The sequence below is a fragment of the Kogia breviceps genome, chromosome 18 (assembly GCF_026419965.1).
Source record: "Kogia breviceps isolate mKogBre1 chromosome 18, mKogBre1 haplotype 1, whole genome shotgun sequence".
NCBI classification, from domain to species: Eukaryota; Metazoa; Chordata; class Mammalia; order Artiodactyla; family Physeteridae; genus Kogia; species Kogia breviceps.
The window spans coordinates 11,469,955-11,489,917 of NC_081327.1; the positions used below are offsets into that span (position 1 = coordinate 11,469,955).

At 53.3% G+C, this 19,963-nt stretch overlaps 2 protein-coding genes across 3 annotated transcripts; both read left to right on the forward strand.

The window, feature by feature from the left end:
* The first annotated feature begins 1,766 nt into the window (after positions 1-1,766).
* SERTAD3 (SERTA domain containing 3) lies at positions 1,767-5,590 on the forward strand. Its single transcript, XM_059045574.2, has 2 exons — positions 1,767-1,949; positions 4,319-5,590. Exon 2 carries the CDS (start codon positions 4,325-4,327, stop codon positions 4,919-4,921), a length of 597 nt encoding a protein of 198 aa, XP_058901557.1. The 5' UTR covers positions 1,767-1,949; positions 4,319-4,324; the 3' UTR covers positions 4,922-5,590.
* Positions 5,591-11,969: 6,379 nt separating this feature from the next.
* SERTAD1 (SERTA domain containing 1) lies at positions 11,970-14,860 on the forward strand. Of its 2 annotated transcripts, none has more exons than XM_059045571.2 (2): positions 11,970-12,122; positions 13,792-14,860. In XM_059045571.2, exon 2 carries the CDS (start codon positions 13,792-13,794, stop codon positions 14,521-14,523), a length of 732 nt encoding a protein of 243 aa, XP_058901554.1. In that variant the 5' UTR covers positions 11,970-12,122; the 3' UTR covers positions 14,524-14,860. The 2 variants fall into 2 exon arrangements, with proteins under 2 accessions (XP_058901554.1, XP_066874786.1); XM_067018685.1 differs by lacking the exon at positions 11,970-12,122 and adding an exon at positions 12,388-12,507.
* Positions 14,861-19,963: the final 5,103 nt, after the last annotated feature.

Genomic DNA, 19,963 nt, shown 5'->3' on the forward strand with positions numbered 1-19,963 from the left:
CAGAGGATGAGAGAGTGGAGGCTGGGAACCCAAGGGGTGCCCAGAGGCAGAGAAGGGAGAGTGGGCAGGAGGGAGCCTGAGTGGACAGTTCGTTGGGGAGGGGAGGGGAGGGAGGAATCTAGAAGGAAGCCTAGGGCTATATCCTGGAGATGGGGTTTTACGGGGGCCACCCTGAGAAGGAAACCCTGGAGGAGCAAGTCTGAGAGGGGGAAGGGGAAGAATTGCCCCTTCCTCATCATGTCCCTCTTTGGAATTTACCTTTATTCCCTAGAAACACCTTTCCCAGGCCTGAGCAAGCCAGTGCTCTCTCCCCTCCATACCCTCCCCCGCCCCCCCCCCCCAATCCATTCCAATCATGTACTGCTTCTGCAGACAGCTGGGTGACTTGGTTAACACATTCCAACTGATGAGAACTGGTCTGAGGAGCCTTAAACCTTCCTTCCCAGGGGTGGCCTGGAGAAAACTGCCTCCTCTGCCCCTTGGTGACAACTTGTGGAGGTGAGGCAATGCTGGTTCAGGCTTTCAGGGCACTAGCACTGTTTTATTTCTTCCCTCTTTATTTCTTTCTGTCACATTGTCTGGGCATTTAACAAACTTTCACTGAGTGCCTGCTTTGTGTCTAGCTCTGTGCTAGGTGATGCTGTGGACCAAGCAGTGGGTGACTGAGATAACCTTGGTACATGTCCTCAGGAGGCCCACAGTCCAGACAGAGACAGCCCAGGGCCAATATGGGGGAAGCAGGGGCAGAGGAGTCAACGCCAAGGTAGAGGAAGCACAGGACACCATGGGAGTCCAGAATGGGTCCTAACTCATCCTGGAGCCTTAGGGAGGTCTTCTGAGAGGAGGAATCCTTTGAGATGAGTTCTGATGAGAATTCTGGGTTCTGGGAATTGAGGGTGTATTTTCAGGATGGGGAAGCAAGTTGAAAGATCCAGAGGCCTTTTATTTTTTCATTTTTGAGAACTTGTTATGTACCTGGGATTGTTGTAAACACTGGGGATAAGGCAGGAAGGAAAACAGAACTCTGTGTTCATGGTGGTGGAGAGCACTTGAAGCCATTTTAGAAAACCTGAAAGTCAATCGGTGTGGCAGGATTGCTGGGAGCAAGGAGGAGTGTGTATCAGGCCAGACCTGAAGGGCTTTGAAGCAAAAATATGAGTTTGGACTTTGTCCCCAGGACAGTAGGGAGCCATGAACCAGTTTCCAGCAGCAGGGGTTGCCACCCTGAGAGAGGAAGGATGGGGCGTCAGGAGGATGTATGAGACACCACCAGAGGATACGCTGCGTTAAAGTCCTTATAAGAATAAGGCCGCGGGGTAAAGTGTGGGGGGCAGAAGGACAGGGGCGGTGAAAGGGCGGGGTTGCGATCGCCCAGGCAACATAGGCCACGCCAAACTATTGGCTGGTCTTCAGTGCGTCATCCTCCTCCGCCCCGCAGCGTCCGCCCTCGGAACCCAGGGGGCGCGGCCTCAGCGAGAGGCTCAGCCCCGCCCGTACAGAAAACGGGTTGGAGTGGGGAGTGCGAGCCACTCTTGCTCCGCGACGCGGTCCAAGCTGGTATATAGAGAGCGTAGAGAGCAATAATGATATCAGAGCAAGGATAGTAACTGAGTTGTAAGAAACAGCGTTGATATCCCCTCCACTCTAGAGACGTGGCTCCGCCTCCCAGCGAGTTGCAATCCTTTAAATGGTCCGCGGAGCAAGGGAGGGGAGGACCGGTGGGGCGTATCCTGGCGACGGCCTGGTGGCCCCGCCCAACTAGTTCTCGCCCCGCGGCGGGCAGCACTCCAGCCAATCGTGGCTCGCGGCTTGGCTCCCGGGCTGAGCTGGGTGGGCCTGAGGCCAGACTGAGAGTCCCCGGGGAGGTGAGCGAGGGCCCTACCCAGCACTGGAGGGTCGCAAAGCCGCGGGCGTTCCCGGAGGTGGTCCTTGCGAACCTGGTAGCTGAGGTGAGGTGTGGCTGCCTGGCTTGGGATCTGCTTTGGGTGGCGGGAGGTGGAGGCGCGCCTCCGAGAGTTGCGGAGGCGGGGTACTGGCGGGAGTAGGGGGCGCAGATTAAGGGGAGGGCTAGGGACCGGAGTTTCGAGATCCTGGACAGAAGGCGAAGTTTGGGGGGCAGGATCTTCAAGTGAAGGGAGTTTGAAGCTGGGACATGGGGTGTTTGGAGAAGCAAGAAAACTAGAGAAGGAACTTTTGGGGTAGGAAATCTGAAGATTAGGACAATTCGGGCCTCCGGGACGGGTTGAATTCGGGATTCTAGTGTTCAGGAAAAGGTGTGAGGGGTTGGGCTGGGACCCCAGGCATTTGGAGAAGCGCGAGAACCAGGGGCAAGGACTGTTGGTCTCCAAGACGCCGTGTCGGAGAGGGGGTGCTGGGGAGAGTTCCCTGTCAGGTATTGGAGCCAGAGGGGAGGACTGGAGGTGAAGTCGAGAAGCGTTTGAAAGACGGGAGAATAGGGGAAGTTGACGGGAAAAGTCTCAAAATTGAGATACCTAGTGTCCCGAACGGAGTGCGTCGTAGAGCATTTGTAAATCTTTGAGCATTGTGTTGGGGTCTGGGTCTCTGGACCCGAGGGCAGTTTGAGGGGAAAATCCAGGACCTTCTGCGGTCCAAAGAAAAGCAGTTTCACAGCCGGAGTCTGGAGTGGGGGAGGGGTGTTCCGGGCTTGGAGCTCAGACCCTCCGCCCTGGAGGCGGTGGAGGGCGGAGCTCGGCAGGCGCCCGGTCACTGGACGTTCGGGTTCCCTTCCCCCACGTACTGCGGGCCCCTCTGCGCATGCCCTGGGGGAGGGCGGGGAAGGCTAGTCCCTGCGGCGTGCGGAGCCCTCCGGGAATTGTAGTGCATGCTCAACGTCAGTGCACGTACCTGGCGGCTATTGGCCCACATTTCCCAGAAGCCTCTGGGCCAAATTGGGGCGTGTCTGAATGCCGAAAGGCGACTCCGTAAGGGGGCGGGGCCTGTAGAGGGCCGACGCCTGGTTGGATGGGCCGGTAGGGGCGGGGCTTGGCTTGAGTCGAGTTCTAACAAGTTTTCCTGCGGTGTGAGCCGCACGGGGAGAATCTGAAGGCACCCGCGAGGGCGTGCGGGAGGCTCCTTCACTGTCATTGGGCGCGCTCCCATGTTAGTTAGCGAGGGGGCATGGACAGAGAAACATCTTCCCTGTGAAAGAAGAGTGTCCATAGGTAGGTGCCCTTACAGGGCTCCAGGTGGCTGGGATATAGTAGGCACTCAAAATATCGAATGAATAAATGGCAACTAACTCTAGTTCATTAACTGTGTAATGTCACATTACTTCCCGAGATCACACAGCTTAGCAGTCTGAAAGGCAGAATTCAAACCCAGGATTTTCTGCTTTGAGGCCAGGTCTCTGTACTCAACCCCTGTCTTGTGTATGTCACATTTGAAGAAGGGTATTGTGGAAAGAACAGCTTTAAGATTTAGGGGGACTTGAGTTAGTATCCTCATTTTGCAGATGAGGTTGAGTCTCAAGGAGGTAAATTCACTATTTGAGCCCACATGGGCCAGTAAGTGGGATTCAAACCCAGCTGTTTAAGTCCAGATTTTTTTTTTTTTGATGTGGATCATTTTTAAAGTCCTTACTGAATTTGTTACAATATTGCTTCTGTTTTACGGTTTTCTTTTTCTTTTTTCTTTTTTTTTGGCCGCGAGGCATGTGGGGTCTTAGCTCCCCAACCAGGGACCGAACCTGCACCCCCTGCATTGGAAGGCAAAGTCTTAACTACTGGACTGCCAGGGAAGCCCCCCAGATCTTGTTTTCTTTTCTTTTCTTTTTTTAAATTAATTTATTTATTTTTGGCTGCGTTGAGTCTTCGTTGCTGTGCGCAGGCTTTCTCTACTTGTGACAAGCGGGGGCTACTCTTTGTTGTGGTACATGTTTCTCATTGCTGTGGCTTCTCTTGTTGTGGAGCACAGGCTACGGGCCCATAGGCTTCATTAGTTGTGGCACGCAGGCTCAGTAGTTGTGGCTCACGGGCTCTAGAGCGCAGGCTTAGTAGTTGTGGTGCACAGGCTTAGTTGCTCTGCGGCATGTGGGATCTTCCTGGACCAGGGCTCGAACCCGTGTCCCCTGCATTGGCAGGTGGATTCTTAACCACTGTGCCATGAGGGAAGTTCCAGATCTTGTTTTCTTAATCATATACATTTACTCTCCTCCTTAGCCTTGTGGGATTCATGCTATCTCCATTTTATAGATGCAGAAACTGAAGTTTGGATCATTACAAATCAACAACAACCGTACAGGAGATTCAGGGTTTGAACTAGCCCTGGTGTGTCTAACTTGCCCCTCTTCCCTCCTCAGGGCATCATGGTAGGAGGCTTGAAGAGGAAACACTCAGATCTGGAGGAGGAAGAGGAGGATGAGAAGTGGGACTGGGGTCCTGCAGGCCTGCGGAGCTACCAGCAAGCCCTGCTCCGTATCTCCCTCGACAAAGTCCAGCGAAGCCTGGGCCCCCGAGCACCCAGCCTTCGCAGGCATGTCCTCATCCACAATACCCTCCAGCAGCTCCAAGCTGCGCTTTGCCTGACTCCTGCACCTGCCCTGCCCCCAGAGCCCCTCTTCCTGGGCGAGGAGGACTTCTCCCTGTCGGCGACCATCGGCTCTATTCTCAGGGAGCTGGAGACCTCCATGGATGAGACCGAGCCCCCTCAGAATCCAGTGGCTCCCCCAGGCCCCCAGAATGAAGTGCTGTCCCAGCCCGATCCAGTCTTCTTAGAAGCTCTGAGCTCCCGGTACCTGGGGGACTCTGGCCTGGATGACTTCTTCCTGGACATTGACACATCTGCAGTGGAGAAGGAGCCTTCACTGGCTCCACCAGAGCCTCCTCACAACCTTTTCTGTGCCCCAGGGTCCTGGGAGTGGAATGAACTAGATCACATCATGGAAATCATTCTGGGATCCTAAAACTTTGTTGGAGGAGGGCCCTTCCTCATCGCAGCCTTGGTGGGCTGAATCTCTGGATGCAGCTCTGTGTGTGTGTGTGTGTGTGTGTGTGTGTGTGTTTTGATGGGGGCTCTAAGCAGTGGCTGTGGCCTCCTTCCTCCCATTTCAGGGTTCCAAATTGTCTCGCATGTATGTGTGTGTCTGGTTATCTCAACCTTCTGTGAAGGTGGGTCTTCCTGAATTAATTTATCTTTTCCAAATGCCTTAATGAGACTCTGTTTCTGGGAGTCTGGTTTCCCACTTCCACATTTCTCCTGTCTTTCCCTCCATTTCCTACTCCCCTTGTGTCCACTGGGGCCTCAGGGAAGATAGTTTGGGCCTGTCAAAGGATGACAGGGATGTGCGCCTGGTTGCTATGGAAACCCAGCCTCTGCCTCTTGCACCTCCAGGTAGTGGGAGGGGCTGGCCTCCTCCCCACAGGCTGAACCCCACCTCCTTCATAGGACCGCAATCCAAGCAGCCTCCTGATTCATGACCAGGCCGGACCACGTGCAATAGGGTGGAAACCAAACTGCTCCATGCCACATTATTTAAAAGAAAGGCGGGTTTTGTGGTGCTTTTTTGTTTCTGTTTTTGTTTTTTGATTGTTTGTAATTTTTTTTTTTTTTTAATAAAAGTACTTTGGAAGGAGTGGTGTTGCCTAAAGTTTCTAAACTTCAGTGGGTCAGTGGTAGGGACCTGGTAATTTCCCTAGACTCCTGTACCCCTTCTCTGTCAGAGGTAGGGCAGGTATATTATTAAACATAACATTTATTGAATGCTTTTTAAGAGCACTGTTCTACCTACTTTATTTGAATTAAGTCATCTAGTCCTCATGATTATACAGAAATACATACTGTTACCACGTTTTACATAGGAGGAGCTTGAGGTTCAGAGAGGCCAAGTCACTTGCTCAGGGTCACACAGTCAGGAAGAATGAGGACCAAGGAGCTAGAACTCAAATTCAGTCTACCTCCAGAGCTTTCTTAACAATTGTATTTGTTGCTTCTTGGTAGATTTAGATTCCCCAGACACATAGGTGGACACAGGAGAGAGGAACTGGGTCACATGAATTACATGTCAAATGATAGAGCCCTCTGGCACGTAAAAGTCAACCCTTTCATTTGTATGAAACGTGCTTCTGAGGCCTGGAGGAGAAAAAATGCCCAAAGACACCCAGTACTAACAGCAGATCTTTCTAGAAAACTGTTGGCTAGGAAGCAGAGTAAAGTTAATGGTTCTAATGATTTATTTAGGAGGTGCAAGCCCAGGCTGGTGAGAGCGGGGGGAAAAAACGGGAGGCCAGGGAAGATGTGTTGAGATACATTGCTGCAGGGACTTCCCTGGCGGTTCAGTGGTTAAGACTCCATACTTCCAATGCAAGGGGTGCAGCCAAAAAAAAGATACATTGCTGCACTGGCTAGGCCTCCACAAAGACCTTTGAAGACATGGCAGCAGGTAAGGTTATACCGCACGTAGGGACTTTTCTAGAAGGGTTGCAAGGAGGAACTGCACCTGGGTGCAACACAAAGGGAATGGAGGGGGATTTTGCCTTTGTTTTCTGGCTCTAAGCCAGATTCTCACCCTGAGAGGGGCATTGCATCTAAGTCTGAAAACAGATGGGTAACTAACAGGTGGGTGCCAATCCAGAGAAAGAGGAGGTGGTCAAGGGATCTCAAGAAGGTACATGGGTTCCACACTGAGATGTGGATGCCCAGTGGATCGTGTCTAACTCCTAGTTAAAACTTTCGGTGACTTCTCACACTCAGAATAAAACCCCAACCCCTGCAAGCCCTTACAATCTTGCTTCTAACTTCCCCAGTTTAACCTCCCTTTCTCCCCTCCCTCATGGAACTCCGGTTGGCCCCAGGGCTTTTGCACTTGCTGTTAACAGCACAGAGGACACTTCCTCCATAGTTTCACCAGTCTAAATGTCCCCTTCTCAGAGAGGTCTTCCCTGCCCTTCCTAGTTCAACATGACCAGGTGCACCCACAACCCAGCCCACTTCCCATTGTTTGATTTTCTTAGTAGCACCTATCCAATCTCAAGTTATTTATGACCTCTTTATGCTTAGGCTCCTGGTCTGTTGGAGAAATCTCTCAGAGAGAGGGGTCATGTTGTAGTGCATAGAATTATGCTTGGCACAGATGAGCACTCAAATTTTTCTTGTTGTTGGGAAGGCAGACTCCCAACTTTGCAATGGCCAAGCCTCCTTCCCACCTCCCTCAACTCATCTCCCCCACACCATTCTCTGCTGTTCTTCAAACACACCATGTCCCACCCTCAAGACCTGGAGTAACACCTACCTCACTGAGCGATCATGGCAAGTGTGTAAGGGGGCGTCTGATGCACACCAAGTATTCCAATAATTGCTCAAATTTACTGAGTGACTACTGTGGACCTGGCACTCTTCCAGGCACATGAACAAAGCAGAGTTCCCGCTCTCATAAAGCATCATAGTGGGAGAAGGCTGAAAAATACACGAGTGTGTAATGTTTACTGAAATAAAGAGTAAAATGTAGTCTGTCTAGTCTGTCCAGGGGTGATAACTGCTGTGGAGAAAAAGCAGGAGAGTGATGGGAGTGTTGCTATTTAGATGGGATGGCAAGAGAAGGCCTCACTGACAAGATGACATTTGAGAAAGACCTGAAGGAGGTGAGAAGTGAGCCGTGTGAATCTGTGCGGAAACAGTCCTGGTGGCAGGAACACAGTGCAGAGACCCTGTGGTCAGAGCATGAGTGGAGTGTTTGAAGGACCATTTGGAGGTCTGTGTGGCTGGAGTAGAGGGAACAAGGGGGAGAGTACTAGGAGATGAGATGAGAAAGAGTTGAGGGGGGCAAATCATGTAGAGTCTTGTGGGAGTCCCATAGGGAGCATTTGAGTTCATACCCTGAACCCTGAGTGAGACGGAAGGCATGGGATGGCATTGAGCAGTGGAGGAAGATCTGACTCACTTTTACATGGACTCTCTTTGCCCTAAAGATACAGGAGTGAAGAGGAATCATGGAGCTTGTTAGGACCACAGTGACTCCAGAATGAGGAGCACCCCAACTTTCCAGATCATCACACTGAGGCTCAGAGAGGCCCAGCTCCAGCCGTCAAGAAACTGGCAAGATAAGTGGAAAGGCTGGCCCTGCAGAGGGAAACGGGTCCCTGAGGGCAGAGTCCGCTTTCCCCAAGCTGCCCTCCCCCGCTGGCCCCGCGGTGGGGGATGGGCCTCGGCCACCTCGGTCCCTCCCACCTGCCCACTCTCCGCCCCGAGCTGGATGCCCGGGAGCCCCGCCGGCGCCTCCTCTCTCCCCAGGGGGCCAGGTGGGGCGGCCGGCGGGGGGCGGGGCGCTCCCCCGAAACACCCCCACCCACCCAGCTGGCGGCGGCTCCGCCCCAGGGCTGCCTGGCCAGTGGTTTCGCTTCTGGTTTCCTTTCCCAAGGCCCGGGCTCTCTCCTTTTCCCTCCCCCCAGCCCTTTGAATTCCTGGCTCCTTTTCCACTTTCTGGTCTCAGCTCCAATGTCACCTCTTCTGGGCGGCTCTCCCCGACCACCCTGGCTACAGGCACCTCTCTCCCGGCCTCTCTATTCCCCCGTCCTATGTGTATTCTCCAAGTCACTGAACAGAAGCAGAAAGTATCTTCCTCATTTATTCATCTTCCAGGGTCTTCTCTACCCACTCACAATGAAAAGCAAAGGACCAAAGAGTGCTCTCAGCAGCGGTCCCCAACCTTTTCGGCACCAGGAACCGGTTTCGTGGAAGACAATTTTTCCACAGACGTGTGTGTGTGTCGGGATGGTTCAGGCGGTAATGCGAGCGATGGGGAGCGATGGGCAGGGGCACAGGAAGCTTCTGTTGCTCAACCCCCACCCCCGCCGCTCACCTCCTGCTGTGCGGCCCGGTCCCTAATGGGCGGGGGACCGGTACCGGTCCGCGGCCTGTAAGTTGGGGACCCCCTGCTCTAAAGGGCCTGAAAACCTCTCTGACCTCTTCCCTGGCAGCAGAGACAGCATCTCTCAGCCCAGGATCTTTGCACTGGCCCTTTCCTCTGGCTGGAACACTCTTCTTCCAGAGCTTTAGTACCTCTCCCACTTCATCAAGTCTCTACTGGATGTCACCTCTTCGGAGATCCCTCCGCCACCACCAGCTGCCTGTCCAAACTGCACACCCTTTCATTACTCTCGTCCTGCTCTGCTTTTCCTTTTCACTTGTCACCTTCTAAGATACTAAGTAATTGCTTTATTAAGTTTATTATTGTCCACCTCCTCATATCAGGGATTTTTGTTTATAATTTTACTGCCATATCTTCAGTGCCTAGAACAGTGCCTGGCACACAGTTTGTTTTCATATTTCTTTTTCCACCCCATCCCGTCCCCTCATCCATGAGAAGAGAGGCTCTGTAAGGCAATTCCAGAGCTGTAGCCCCATTGTCTACAACAGTGCCCACCATAGTAGGTGCTCAATAAACACATGTTAATCAAACTCCTCAGACTCCTGTGAGCTCTTCTTCCCTTTATGACCTGGAAAGACCCACTTGGAGACTCTGAGTCTCCTTTTTCCCAGGCCAAAAAGATAGGTTGTGAGGAAAATTATGTGAATTTGCCTAGCAGATTAGCATTTTACCCTTTTTTTATTATGAAAAATTTCAAGCACAGAGAAATGATAGAAAAAAAATAAAAAGTATGTCTTCTGAGCACTTGAATACCCTCCCACCTAGATTTAATTTTCAACATTTTAAGTTTCCTTTACCTGTAGATGCGTATGTACATTTTTTCTTTTGCTGAACCATTGGAGAGTAAATTGCTGACATCTTTACATTCTACCCCTAATTAATAGCTCAGCAGACATCTCTTAAGAGTAAGGACACTTGCTTACAAACCACAATCCTTTTTCACATCTAAGAGAATTAAGAATTCCCTAATATCATCTAATATTCAGTCTATATTCAAATTTTCCCAGTTTTCTCAAGAATGTCTTTTATAGAAGTTTTTACGCACAAATCAAAACCAGAATCTAATGCAGATTCACATGCCTATTTGGTTGTAATAAAGAAATTATATAGTATCTTTTATTCTGAAACTTCCTCCCCCTCAACCCCACCAATCCCTTCTTGTGATTTCTTGAAATTGAATTTTTGGTAGAACAACCCAGTTGTGCTGTAGATGTCCCATATTCTGTTTTTGTCTGATAGTGTTTGTGTTTAATTTTGTACATGCGAATTCAACTCTTGCCGAAACCCTATGTGGCAGGTACTCTTTAGCTGAGTTTTTTTTTTAATCTTGTATAATTATATTTAAACTTTTTTTTTTTTTGTCTGTGCCCCACAGCATGCGGGATCTTAATTCCCTGACCAGAGATTGAACCCGTGCCCCCTGCAATGGAAGCACGGAGTCTTAACCACTGGACCGCCAGGGAAGTCCCTGTTTGTGTTTGTCACTCTCTGTTCCCTATATAAGCTGGAGGTTGGGTCTAGACACTTGATGAGACTCAGTTTATGAAATTTAACAGGGAGACTCCACAAGGCATGTTGTGTACTTCCTAAACGCTTCACATCAGGTGACACTGCTGTGGATACAAAGTTTCATTACAGAGTTAAGGTGTTGAGCATCACACCTCCACAACATAAAAGGATATTTCCCCCTTTGCAGTTAGCAAGTAATCTGTGGGATGATTCCTTGGAAGCTGTCAAGATACTGTTCCCCCCTAAACTTTTACCCGAAGGGGTGAGCATCGATTGATAACGGCTGCCTGAATCAACCAGTCTAGTTAGCATTTTTAAAAATTAATTAATTTTTATTTTTGGCTGCCTTGGGTCTTTGTTGATGTGCGCGGGCTTTTCTCTTTGTTGATGTTCGCGGGCTTTTCTCTAGTTGCAGAGAGCAGGGGCTACTCTTTGTTACGGTGCGCGGGCTTCTCATTGGGTGGCTTCTCTTGTTGTGGAGCACATGCTCTAGGTGCGCGGGCTTCAGTAGTTGTGGCACTCGGGCTCAGTAGCTGTGTCTCGCGGGCTTAGTTGCTCCGCGGCACGTCTTCCCGGCAGGGCTCGAACCCGTGTCCCCTGCATTGGCAGGCGGATTCTTAACCACTGTGCCACCAGGGAAGCCCTAGTTAGCATTTTTGATATCTTACTTTGGTCAGGAGTTTTATTCACAAACAGTTCTTCCCGTAGGAGGAGTTAGCAAATGAGCTACTTGAAGAAGGTTAAGTCCCATTGTCGTTTTACCTGACAAGTATTAAACTCCTGCCTACTTGCGCCCCACCCTGAATGTCGCACTTGAACTAAGCACCTGTGCTATTACCACGACAGCTATTACTACTGAAAAAAAGGACACGTTACACACCACTCTGAGCATTTTGCAGGAATAGTTTTATTTAATCCTCAAAACAATCCTCTGAGCCAGACTCTATTTCTCTCGTTTTAAAAGTGAGGACACTGAGACCCTCCTAAGGGACTAAAGCACTTGTCCAAAGTCAAACAGCTACTTAGGGAATGAAGCCCAGGGTGGGATTCCAGTGGCATCCCACCCCCACCCTCCCACTCCAGCCTGTAACCACGATTGAATACCCAGCATTTGCTGATATAGTGCTCTTATAGGTACCACCTTATTTTATTTTTCCTAACTCTCAAGAGGAAGGCAAGAAGACCCCCATTTAACAGACTTTGTAGGATCAGAGACCAAGGTCACACACCGAGCGAGTGTGAGTCCTTATTTGAACCCAGGCTTAGCTAGCCTAGAGTGTAGACCCCTGTTGGGGCTGGGTGCGAAAGAAGCTCAGTTACTGGGTTTGGCAGGTGCGTGGGCAGGTGTGAGGGGCCCGCACCTTAGGAGACAAAAGCCCCACCCCGCCACTGTCCCACAGGGCAAAGAGCCACCCTACCTTCTCCCCTCCCCTCACGCAGGGGCCCGGACATGCGCCCTTAAGCCAACTTCCTCCCTCTTCGAACCTGCCCCCTAAAGGCTCCGCCCATCACCGTCTAGGACCAATCCCTGGATGAAGGGCGGGGTTGCCACGGGAGTGGGCGGTAGCTAAGGGGAGTCAGTAGCCTGGAGTCGTGAGTCGGAGTCAGAACTGCGTCTCTCAACTCAGGCGCCGGTTGCTGAAGGGGACCGGGCGAGCAATGCTGCCGCCACCGCTTCCTGATTGGCTGCGTTTGGCTCCCTCTTCGTTCTGATTGGCAGTTGGTGAGCTGGGTATGTAAATGAAGGGAAGAGGCCTGGGAAAGAAGGGGTACTGACCGCGGGGTCCTTTGGCAGGTTCGATCCCCGGGTCCGGCAGGTGCGCGCCAGGGCTGCCCGGGATCGAGACGCACGGGCCTCTCTGTGCCGCCCGCCCCGGCCAGGCCGGGTGAATCACGCCGCAGCCCGGGAAGGGGGCGGAGGCGCCGGCTCCCTGGCTCCGGCTGCGTGACTCACCCGCCCCCGCCGCCGCCGCTTCTGGAGGAGTAGCCTCCACTGTCTTCCGGAAGCGAGCGGAGGCCGAGAGGGCAGAACAGCTCTCCGGGGATCCCGGCACGCAAGGTCCCGGGTGGCAAGCAGGAAAGACCGCGTCCCGCGGGGCAGCGTAAAGGGTCTCGGGGTATGGGGAACCGGAATACCCGGGGGAAAGCCGGCCTAGTGCCGCTAGGTGGCGCCGGGACCGGGGGGGGGCGGAGTCGGGGGTGGGGGCTGAATTCCTGCGGTTCCGGATGCTCGGGTCTGCTGGGAAGGAGGCGAGGACCCAGGTGTGAGGGGACGGTCACTCTTAAAGTTCTGCTGGGCAAGGATCTGGGTACTGTACCCTGCAGGCTGCCTGGTTTAAAAAAGCAGGTTGGCTCAGGGGCACCCACCCTGGGGAAAGTGTGGGTCCTCAAACTTCTCTCCGTGAACCCCGTGCCCATCAGGATTTTCCGGCAAGCTCTGTCCACTCTGTCCCCCAAATAAATCCTGAATCGACCAACTTCCTTCCCTGTCCACTACTGCCTTATACTCCCAAGTCACCATCTTTGCCGACCCCAAAGAGTGCAGTAGCTTTCGAATGGATCTCAGGGCCACCCTCCCCCCGCCCCTCTCCGTCCCCCTACCCCTTCCTCTTAGCAGCCAAGGGGATCTTCTGGAAACTTAATCAGTCCACAACACCACTCTCCCTGCTCAAAACCCTTCAATTACTTCCCACCACACTCACAATAAAAATCCAAGCTCCTTGCCTCTGCCTACTCTCGGACCCCCCCTTCCCCAACCCGCAGCCCCTGTCTCTCTGTGCACTGACCACAGAGTCTTTTTTCAGTTCAAACTCATCCAGCCTCTAGGTCTTTCTTTGCCTTTGTTGTTCTTTATTCCCAGAATGCCTTCCCCCTGGTTCTTCTTCCATGGCTGATTCCTTCTCATACTTGAAGGCTCCTTCCAATTGTCACCTCCTCAGGGGAGCCTTCCTCGACCACTCTCCAGAACCTTTTAATATCTTCCTAGCACCATCTGTACATTTCCTGTATTTGTCTATTTATTTATTGTCTGATACTATTAGTAGACAATAAATATTTGATTAAACCATGTGAAACAGTTGCTTTTGTGGGTAAAAAAAAGGTTGAATATTGGACATTTCACATGGTTCATTGAAGAAATAAATAATAATAGTTATTATTAATAGTACTTATTCACAGGAGTAATTGCTATGTACCAGGCACTGTTCTAAGTGCTTTTTGTATCTCATTTATTCCTTAAAACAACTCTAGGAAATAGATACAATTATCATTCATGTCTTAAGGTTTCCCTAAGAAAGCCTAGGCTCAGAGAGGTTAAGTGATTTGCCCAAGATCACACGGACAGCAGTGGTCCGAACTTCACATTGGCTTTCCATAACTGAATGACTCTTCCCTCCCCACAGATGATGCTGAGCAAGGGCCTGAAGCGAAAGCGGGAGGAGGAGGAGGAGGAGGAGGAGGAGGAGGAGAAAGAAGCCCTGGCAGTCGACACCTGGTGGCTGGATCCTGGCCACCCAGCAGTGGCACAGGCACCCCCAGCCGTGGCCTCCAGTTCCCTCTTTGACCTTTCGGTGCTCAAGCTCCACCACAGCCTGCGGCAGAGTGAACCAGACCTGCGGCACCTGGTGCTGGTAGTGAATACACTGCGGCGAATTCAGGCGTCCATGGCACCCACAGCTGCCCTGCCACCTGTGCCCAGCCCGCCTACAGCCCCAGGCATAGCTGACAACCTGCTGGCCAGCTCTGATGCCGCCCTCTCAGCCTCCATGGCCAGCCTTCTGGAGGACCTCAGCCATATTGAGGGCCTGAGCCAGGCTCCCCAGCCCCTGGTAGATGAGGGGCCACCAGGCCGCCCCACTGGGGGAGCCCCACCCAGCTTGGGTGCCTTGGACCTGCTCGGCCCAGCCACTGGATGTCTGCTGGACGATGGGCTTGAGGGCCTGTTTGAGGACATTGACACATCCATGTATGACAGTGAACTTTGGGCATCAGCCTCTGAGGGCCACAAATCCAGCCCTGCGGATGGGCCAGGCAAGGAGGAAGCTCCAGAGCTGGATGAGGCCGAACTGGACTACCTCATGGACGTGCTGGTGGGCACACAGGCACTGGAGCGGCCACCAGGGCCAGGGCGCTGAGTCCCCCAGAGCTGGGGTGTTGATCTGGTGTCCAAACTGAGCCTGGTGGCTGGACCAACTCTCCTTTGAAAGACACAGCTGGCTTCCCTAGAGAGGGGCTTTGGAGAGAAAGAATCCAGTCCTGGGAAACTTCACCTCCGTCCTCTGGTCTCTGGCTGATGGGGGTAGTCTGGAATTGGCCCTTGTGATGAAATGACAGGGCCTGGTGGCTGGAATGTGATTGGACCAGGCCCAGTGCTGAATCCCTGGAGGCACAGCTTGGTATACTCGTTCCCTGGTGTGGGAAAAGACCCCAACCAGTTTTTTTGAAATTAAAGCCAGTCGTGGGAAGTCTCAAGTCTGTGTATTGCTTTATTTCTGGGGTAAGGCGAGGGTGATAAACTAACCTCTAACATTTATTGAGCCGTGGACACACAGCACAGTTCTAAGCACTTGACATGTGTTAACTGATTTAATCCTCATAATAAGATGGGCATATTATTAGCCCCATTTTACAGTTGAGAAAACTGAGGCTCCAAAAAGTCATCACTTGAGGAGATAGGTTTCAAACTTTACTGCTTTTTGGTCTGAGAAGCAGACCAGTTAGGTCTGGTAACTGGCCCTCTGGAAAACTCCTGGAATATACTCAGCTAGGTCTCCCTGATGTGGCTGTGTGTGTACATGGTGGAGGAGGAGCCCCGGGCCACTATTTAAAAATGAAATCTAGTCCTTGCCTGGAGTCTACCTGTGTGTCTTGGGGGCTGGGTTGGGGGCAGATGGGAGCTTTCAGAATGAGCCAGAAATAAAAGCACAAAGCTAAAGGCTGAATGGAGTCTGTCCTTGGAGCGCTGAGAGCCAGCTCTCCAGAAAAACACTGAAAGAAAGGGAGACACCAGCAAGTTTTAAATAAAATCCACTCTGGGTCTCAAATCTCTTTTTGGGCAAGGGATAAGGCAGCCTGGAAGCTGATTCCGAAATAAAGTCACCAAGTGTGGTGGCTTGACAGAACGTCAGGCGATCCTGCTTTCCTTCTAGAAGAAACTCGGGCCCCAGCGAGCTGGGGCCACCTGCCTGACAGCCTGTGTGATAGGGTTGGCCTGAGCGCCGGGTGTCTGCGCCGCCCCCGCCGTCCAGCCGCATTCCTGGCCCCGCTGGGAGGGGCTGCACACTCAGAGGCCTGGCACGGGACCCAGGCAGCGTCCTTCCTGGCGGCCGTGGGGGCAGGGCAGCGCCCGGGGTACGGGACGCGGGGGAGGGGCACGATGAAAGCTGCATCGGGGGAGGGTGGAGATGGGTTGGGGGGAGGGGCAGAGGGTCGGACGGTGACCTGAGGGGCTGGCTGCACTTCGAATGCGGGAAGCCCCGGCTACGGGACACTAAAATCGTGGGGCCCGGGTGCCTCCACTGTGGCCGGAAGCTTCAGGGAGGCTGAAGCTGGGGTGGAAATGGCGGGGGGAGGGGAGACAGGGGAGGGGAGAGAGGCCGGCAGCTTCGGCCGGCCGCTCCGGCCTGGAAGGGGCGGGCCGAGTGGCGCTTCCTGGAGGAGCGGAGGAAGTCGTGCCCATTTCTGGAAGTGGATGGGATGGCTCCGGGTGGGGAGGGGAAATGGCCCAAAGGGAGCTGGTGCCCAGGCTGAGGGTCTTCCGGGTGCCTGACTCCAACACCTGGTGACTCCAGCCCCTGGGCAATTGGACTCAAACTCGGTTTTAACCCAGACCCAGACCTTGGGAGTTTAGGCTGAGCTCAGCAATGCCCCCTGGTGCCCAGTCTGGGGGTCTGTCCTGCCACTGCCTTAGATTCCCTGGAGACCTGACCAGTGGTCAAGGAGTCCCCAGTGTGGGGTCAGCAATGCGTTCTGTTTACAACACCCTGAGGACCTATTTCTGATGTCTCTGGGTGCCAAACTGGGGGATAATCTGTGATACCTACTTCTTTTTTTTTTTTTTTTGGCTGCGTGTTGGATCTTCCTTGCGACGCACAGGCTGTCTCTGTTTGCGGCGAGCGGGGACTACTCGTCATCGGGGTGCTCAGGCTTCTCTTGTTGCAGAGCACAGGCTCTAGGCGCGTGGGCTTCAGTAGTTGTGGCATTGCGGACTCAGTTGTTGTGGCTTGAGGGCTCTAGAGCGCAGGCTCAGTAGTGGTGGCACACGGGCTTAGTTGTTCTGTGGCATGTGGGATCTTCCGGGACCAGGGCTCTATCCTGTGTCCCCTGCATTGGTAGGCAGATTCTTAACCACTTGCGCCACCAGGGAAGTCCCTGTGATACCTATTGATGCAGACAGCCTACCCATCTGTCAACAATGGTCCCATCTGCCCCTGTGCCTGTTTGGCAAGCGTTGCTCCTCTCTCGGCAGAGTCTCTGTGTACAGTTTCTCCGGTTGTGCACTGCACATAGGCTCCATATTTAAGGGGCTACCACACGTCTCACACACCGTGCATTTACATATTTATTAAGGCAGTTTCTCAGCAGATGGAGGTCAAGTGCCTTGGGGAAGGGGTGTGCCTTTTGCACAAAAGCAGCATATGGGCTAGATCAGCCCTGGTCCCATCTCCCTGGTGCCCTCGGTTTATGACAGCTTGTGCCTGAAGCCTGAAGACCTTCCCTACTCTCCCCATGTCTGACCCCTGGACGATTGTGCAGTTCCCTGGCTCTGGTGTGCCCCTCCGCCCTCAGGCTCAACCCCAGGAGGCCACGCTACCTCGGCCAGCAGATTCCAGGGCCCACACCATTCCTAATGGAGCCGCCAGCCCTGGAGCTGGGGCTGCTTTTCACAGAGCCTCTGTGTGCTCCCACCACGACACTCCCCAGGCCAGCCTCCTCTCCATGGGCATTCACAGGGACCCCATCACACACATACACTTCTTTCCTCCAGCACCTGGGAGAGCTGTCCTTGATCTCCTTCTCCCTCCCCTCCTTCCCTTCCCTCATTCAGCAAAGATTTATGGGTACCTACCCTACCGTGTGCCTGGCCCTACGTAAAAGGCAAATCCAACCACATCTCTCCCCTGCTCTGGGCCCCTCAGAATGTATCCCAGTCCTTGGGGGGATCTGAACCCTGTACCGTCCAAGGCTCACCTTCTGCCCCTGTCCCATTCACTCATTCAATGAGCATTTACTGGACACCTACGGTTTGCAGTCCCAGTGTGGAGATCTAACAATGCTTAGTCGATGATGATGATGATGATTATTTTGGCTGCGTTGGGTCTTCGTTGCTGCGCGTGGGCTTTCTCTAGTTGCGGTGAGCAGGGGCTACTCTTCGTTGGGGTGCACGGGCTCCTCATTGCGGTGGCTTCTCTTGTTGCGGAGCACCGGCTCTAGGCACACAGCCTTCGGTGGTTGCAGCACATGGTCTCAGTAGTTGCGGCACGTGGGCCCTAGAGCACGCGGGCTTCAGTATTTGTGGCGCGTAGGCTCAGTAGTTGTGGCGCATGGGCTCAGTTGCCCCGTGGCATGTGGGATCTTCCTGCACCAGGGATCAAACCCGTGTCCCCTGCCTTGGCAAGCAGACTTTTAACCACTGTGCCACCAGGGAAGTCCAGTCAATGATTATTGACTCAATAAGCCATACTGTGTTGAAAGCCAGGCCACCTGTGTTTGAACTTCTGTTTTTTTTTTTTTTTTTTTTTTTTTTTTTTTTCGGTATGCGGGTCTCTCACTGTTGTGGCCTCTCCCGTTACGGAGCACAGGCTCCGAACGCACAGGCCCAGCGGCCATGGCTCACGGGCTCAGCCGCTCCGCGGCATGTGGGATCTTCCCGGACCAGGGCACGAACCCGTGTCTCCTGCATTGGCAGACGGACTCTCAACCACTGCGCCACCAGGGAAGCCCTGAACTTCTGCTTTGCTGTTCTGTGGCAGTGTGACCCTAGGCAAGGTTCTCGACTTCTCTGGGCCTCAGGGTCCTCATCTGTAAGCTGGGACAGTACGAGTACCTACCTCAAAGGGCCGTTGTTCTGAGGGGAGAGTGTTCTAGGCAGAGGGATGTGCAAGGGTTAGGGAGTGAGGGACCCTACAATCTTTTCAGGAATCTGTAAGCTGCTGGGTTTGATTGGAAACAGGGGAAAAGTGGTAAGGTAAGTGATGGAGCTGGAGAGGTTGGCAGGGACCAGGGCACACAAGGCCCTGGATGGGGGAACTTTACTCTGAAGGTACTAGGGTAAAGGAATCTGGAAGTAAATGGATCTCGCTGGCTGCCATTGGTAGGAGGTGAGACTGGGGGTCAGGAGTCCAGAGGGGAGGGAGGCTGCGGAGGGATAGAGAAGCCTTGGAGAGGAGAGGGAAGGGGAGGGGAGGGGAGGGGAGGGGAGAGATGCTAGAGAGGACAGGCTGTGGGGGTGATGAGCTTCAATAGAGGAGGGGCCTAGGATGAGACCCAGGGCTCTAGCCAGGGGACTTGGGGATGATGGGGCCACCCTGGGATGGTGACCTGGAGGGGGAGCAGGTCTGGGGTTGACACTGAGGCCAGAGAGGAACACAGTGGGTGCAGGGGTCTGTGAGGACCCCCAGGGGCAGGCATCCAGGAGGCTGGGCCCCTGGGACTGGAGATCGGTAGAGAGGGCAGGGGGCAGGACCAGGCCTAAATGATGGGGTTGAGGAAGACAGCAGTTTCCCTGGGCTGCACTGGGTAGGACCTGGCTCCTGCTTGGCTCAGACTGGGTGGGGAGAGGGTGGTCCCTGAGGAGAGCCTTCCACCTCCTTCCCCAGCTCTGCAGGATGTCCTGTGTTTATGGAGGTGGCCTTGCCCGGAACTGGGACACTGGTGCCACCCCTTAAATTCAACTTCCCTTGGCCACACCCCCTTGGGTGAGGAAAAGCAAGAGACAGAGAGAGAGAGACAGAGAAAGAGAGACACAGAGAGACACGGAGAGAGATAAGGAATGAGGACACAGACGTAGAGGGGCACATAGAGAGACAGAGACACAGAGAGAGAGACATATCTTTCACCACAAAAAACTCAGAGCGGGGCTTCCCCGGTGGCGCAGTGGTTGGGAGTCCGCCTGCCGACGCAGGGGACGCGGGTTCGTGCCCCGGTCCGGGAAGATCCCACGTGCCGCAGAGCGGCTGGGCCCGTGAGCCATGGCCGCCGAGCCTGCGCGTCCGGAGCCTGTGCTCTGCAACGGGAGAGGCCACAACAGTGAGAGGCCCGTGTACCGCCAAAAAAAAAAAAAACAAACTCAGAGCAAACTAGGAAAGGAGGCTCCCTTCACCTGCTAAAGGGCAGCTACAAAAAACATACAGCTAACATCATACTTCATGGCAAAAGACTGTGCTTGTCCCCTAAGATTGGGAACAAACAAGGACACCTGCCCTCTGAGACCCAGAGAAGGACAGGATAGCCTGTACCAGCCTCCTTGTCTGTCTGACACTGAGCAGCAAGGGATGAATTTTCTTCCCAGCTCTAGCCTGGTCTGTCATCAGATTCCTTCCACCCTCCACCCTTTGTCCCTCCTATAGGTACCCA

Excerpts from the sequence above, each read along its gene's own strand:
- SERTAD3 (XM_059045574.2), top strand. The coding sequence starts at position 4,325 with ATGGTAGGAGGCTTGAAGAGGAAACACTCAGATCTGGAGGAGGAAGAG.
- SERTAD1 (XM_059045571.2), top strand. The coding sequence starts at position 13,792 with ATGATGCTGAGCAAGGGCCTGAAGCGAAAGCGGGAGGAGGAGGAGGAG.